At 37.6% G+C, this 4,913-nt stretch overlaps 1 protein-coding gene across 1 annotated transcript; it reads left to right on the plus strand.

Moving 5' to 3' along the window:
* Positions 1-980: 980 nt before the first annotated feature.
* zgc:113274 (uncharacterized) lies at positions 981-2,848 on the plus strand (the record flags this gene model as incomplete). Its single annotated transcript, XM_014003744.1, is given in 3 exon segments — positions 981-1,011; positions 1,292-1,599; positions 1,711-2,848. Coding segments are annotated over 2 exon segments (1,444 nt in total), but the record flags the coding sequence as incomplete, so codon positions are not given.
* Between the last annotated feature and the right edge of the window lie 2,065 nt (positions 2,849-4,913).

A 4,913-nucleotide genomic window follows, 5' to 3' on the forward strand; every position in this document is an offset into this window, starting at 1 on the left:
TTACTGCTCTCTGTTTTTGTTATTGTTGTGGTTGTTTATGTGATTCAGCTCAAACTTATATGGTTTAAACAAGTGATATGTTCATATGGTTAGCATGTATCAAGGTTAGCTTATTTAGCTAACAGGTTTAATCGTGTTTTTTTAATTGAAAACGATTCACAAAACAAAATTCATACAACTACCATACATAGTCCATATTACAATCATTTTCTGCAATAATTAATAAAAAATGAACAATGAAGAGAAGAACAATAAACCAGAATTTTTTATATAAAATTAAGATTACCAGGAGCTGAAATAAAAATGAAAAAAAGATAAATAACAGTGACAATAGCATACAAACTTAGGTATTGTTCATACAATGTGACCATGCTGACAGTGTCCTAACAGCCTTTCGGTTCGTACAGTGTTCATTTCTTATGTAAGTCTCAAAGTCTTTCAGAAACACAGAAAAAATGGGTCTTTTACCTGAATTTACATTTATGTATGTAATACTTTGCAATAATTAAGAGTAGGCCTAAGTTAATTGTAAAAACTTCTTTTTCAAATTCATTGTCATTTGCAAAGAAACCCAAGATAATGTGTTCATAAAGCAGTTGATAATCTTTATACAAGTGTGTTGTTGTGAAATGGGTAAAATCCTTGAACGCCATATATTTTTAATCATAGGATTAAGTTGAATGAGGGTCATAGACTTAAATATAAAGATCGCTATTCTATAGAAACTCCTAGGTGAGGGTTTAATGGTGGGGGAACAGTTGCTGTCCCCGTTTTATACATTAATGTAAAAATTAACCAACTAACAGTGGTTTTTAGCATTTGTTCATTAGTTTTTACTTAAACATAATGTTGTTCATCCAGTTAGAGAGGGGACATGTGGAATTTAGTATTTTTATTATAATAAGTATTTGGAATGGTTCCACATGGTTACAGTTTCTAATGGGACATGTTTTGGTGAGACACACATAGAGCACGTGTTCTTCCCGCTTGCAGTAGCTGGTTGTCATCCAGGTAAGATGTGCTCTGTGTTTTTTTCTTCAGGAAGCCACGCTAGCAATGTTGTGTGTTCATATTTATGAACTTGTATGGTCAGAACTTTTAGATTTTCTTGGTTAAACTGTAACTGTAGTATCTTAGATTAAATCATATTGTTTAGATTAGCCACTTTGCACACAATTGTCTTGGGTTCGTGCATTTTCTGCAACTGAGTTTATGTGCAGAGGAGGATACAGTGAATTGTGTAATTATAAAAATATATTTACACATATATGCCTGTTTTTTTTTTTCCCAGTAATGCCCAGAGTGAGAAAGAGGGTCACAGACAGAGGGGTCCCACTCTATGTTTTGGAGAGAGCCTCTAATAAGATCAGGGATGAAAGCAGAGCAGTTAGGGCAGTGGCAAAAGAGTTTGCCATCTGTCACACCACCTTGTACAGGTTCCACAAAAAGAGAACAAGACTGCAAGCAGAGGGACATGATAACTTACCAAGAGTTGGTTACTGGAGCAGCAGGAGAGTATTTACTGATGAACAGGAGAAGAACGTCGTGCGGTATTTAAAAAAGGCAGCTGACCTGTACTTTGGATTATGTCCCAAACAGGTAAGAGACGAGGGGATACTTTTTTAATTAAAAAAACATGTTAATATAAGAAAGTGTTCTATTAATGTGATGAACAGTAACCTATTTACATTTTTAACAATTTAATTTCAGGTTAGGACGTTTGCCTATCAGCTGGCCACTCACTATGGGTGCAAATTCCCTGAGCAGTGGGAAGAGAAAGGTATGGCTGGTGAAGACTGGTTTTCTGGATTTATGAAGAGGAACACCTGTCTCTCAATTAGACGCCCACAAGCCACAAGCTTGTCGAGAACATCCAGCTTCAACCAGGTGAATGTAGGAAAGTTCTTTGACAATCTCAGCAAAGTTCTTGAGAAGCACAACTTTCCTCCTCAGAATATTTGGAATGTTGATGAGACGGGCATAACAGCAGACCAGACACCTGACAAGGTTGTAGCCAGAGGTGGGGAGAAGCAGGTTGGGGCTCTTACCTCAGCTGAGCAGGGCACACTGGTCACAATGGCTTTTGCAGGGAATGTAATTGGCAATACCATACCACCAATGTTTATTTTCCCACATGTCAATTTTGAGTCCCACTTTATCCGCGATGGACCGACAGGCTGTATAGGGACGGCCAACCACACTGGATGGATGCATGAGGCTGACTTCTTGGTGTATTTAAAGCACTTCCAGCTGCACACTCATAGCTCCCCAGAGAATAAAGTCCTGCTGATTCTGGACAATCACCCTTCACACCTTTCCGTCGAGAGTGTGAACTTTTGCCGCAGCAGTGGCATTGTGCTGCTGTCGTTGCCACCCCATTGTTCTCATAAGTTGCAACCTCTGGCCAGGACTGTCTATGGACCTTTTAAAAAGGCAGTGAATACAGCCTGCGATTCATGGATGAGAAGTCATCCTGGCATGACAATGACGATCTATGACATCCCAAGCATTGTCAAAGACTCTCTTCTTCTTTCTGCAACACCATCAAATGTGCAGGAGGGGTTCCGCTGCACAGGGATCTGGCCCTTTAAAAGGGATATTTTTCAAGACCGTGAATTTTCCCCTTCGCTGGTCACTGATCGGCCTCTAGCCCCTACCTCTGGGTCTCCATCAGCAGCTCCTGCAGCCTCCTCTGGTCCTGCAACAGCCTCACCTGCTCCTGCGACCTCCACGTCTCCTACACCAGCCTCACCTGAACGTGAATCAGAAGAAGAGGAAGTCTGCATTGTTGAGAGTTTTTCAAGACCAAGGGAAGTCTGGTTACAGTGCTGGAACTGTAAATCCTGGGCACAGAAGGATTGCACACCTGGAGGTGGTTTGTACACATGCCACAACTGTGAATCTGACTGAGTGGCTGCTTATTGGTAAAACATTTATTTAAATTTTTTTTTCACAATTTGACAAGTTTTCTGAAGTTTCAAAAAGTAGTTTTAACAGTTATGATGTTGGCATGTTTTTCAGCATATTGCTAAAATGAAATTGATTAAAAATGTGAAATTTGCTCACTTGTTAAAATGAAAATGATAAGATTATACTTTTTTGAATGTTGATTTAATAGCAGTTATAGATTAAAACTAAAAAATTCCCTATGATGCATTTTTTTACAGATGTTTTTCCACAATTGTTTTGGAAGCCCTGTTTCTTAAATGTTAATTTTGCATAATGAATGAATGTGTTGTCAATAGCTAAAATAAAGGTTAAATGTCTCAAATTGTTTAATTCTTCCTGTGTCACTGAAGTTTTACTGTATTTTATATCAGTTTGAATTTTTGACATCCATACATCAAACCTACTCATCTAGGCAACTCTATAATTATCATTTGATCAAAAAGGATCATGCTAATTACTTAAATTTGTGATAATAATAAAGTCATTATATTAACATAAAAATATTTTTATAACATGTTGCAACTGTCCCCCATATCCCATACTCCGCTTGATGAGTAGTCCAATGAAAGAACTGGATTTTAAAAAACTGTCAAAATCATGGTTTATGTAGGTTTATGGGTCACTATTAGAGTGCTACTTAGTATAAAATAAAAAGAAGGGTTTGAGGGGAAACTATAAGAAGCATATAAAGTTCTGGTTAATAACCTATGCTTTAATTTTTTTCCCTCAAGTTTCATTAACTCAATAATTGAGTAGCAGGACTTGAAAGCTTGGAATCTGACAAAGTCCTGCTGCGTGACCACAGTAAGAATAATAGATTTGGGTCTGAAAGAAAAGGCAGACAGTCTCTGGATCTGTTAACGTGGCCTGGATAAATGAGAGGATGAAATAAAGAAATAATTCATACAAGAGCTTTCTTTTGGCATCAGTGTCATTTAGGATGTAAAAGACTGGATGACTAGTGTGATAAAAGAACAATGAGGGAGATTTTTTTTTTTAAATGAGCTCAGTTTGTGCTGCTATCACCCATGAGGTGCCTGTTGATTCTCCATCAGAAGTGATAGGAAATGCAACAGGTACAAACGATGCAGCGAGACAGTTTCATAAACAGAAAAGCACTGCTCGGTTGGGACACATGGAAAAAATCAACACTGTGTGATTACCAAAGCATTTAATGCAGCTGATGTGTGAAGAAGTAATGGAGCCGTAAATGTGACCCATTGAGTCACAGACAAAACACACACCAATACAAACACTATGCGTGTGGCAAACACATTTTTACCCCCCATTTCTTATTTAGACTCTTTTTTTTTTCACTTAATCTCCATTTAATTCAACATTTTCCTGCAACTAAAAATCCTTTCTGATGGTGCAGAGAAGAGAATCTGTCTGGTAGTGGTAGGCGGAACTTTCGCGCGTGTTTCTGTTGTTCCGGGGACCGATAAACAGACGGCACGGTTGTTGCACCGATCTGATTCCCCATTGAAACTGGACGGAGAACACCTTGTCGTCATTACGCATCTTTATCTGCTTCATTCAGGTCAGAAATCTGTAAATACACCTAAAATGTTACGATATTTAAACTACTTTGAAGGTAGTTTTTACTACGTTTTAATCTGAGGAAAGCTGCTGCGGACATTTCTTTGTCGAATTATGAATAATTATTCAGACTAATAAACTTAGATTTTAGTTCATGGTTTTCAGATGGTTCTCTGTAGTTAAGAAGTTTCTATAATACCTTTCTTTCTAAAAATGAAAACTTGTCATTTAATAATGATCTATAGCTAAGCTAACTCCTACATCTCACTAAGATAAATGAAGAACCCATGATATCACCAACAGTGAACCCCGTTTACTTAATGAAACAACAGAAATTATGTGTGAATATAAAGATAATGTTTTCCTTGATATACCTGTGTTTCAGTGGTCCCTGCAAATGATCAACAGATGGTGCTGATTAAAGT

The sequence above is a fragment of the Austrofundulus limnaeus genome, unplaced genomic scaffold (genome assembly GCF_001266775.1).
Source record: "Austrofundulus limnaeus strain Quisiro unplaced genomic scaffold, Austrofundulus_limnaeus-1.0 Scaffold20, whole genome shotgun sequence".
Classification (NCBI taxonomy): Eukaryota; Metazoa; Chordata; class Actinopteri; order Cyprinodontiformes; family Rivulidae; genus Austrofundulus; species Austrofundulus limnaeus.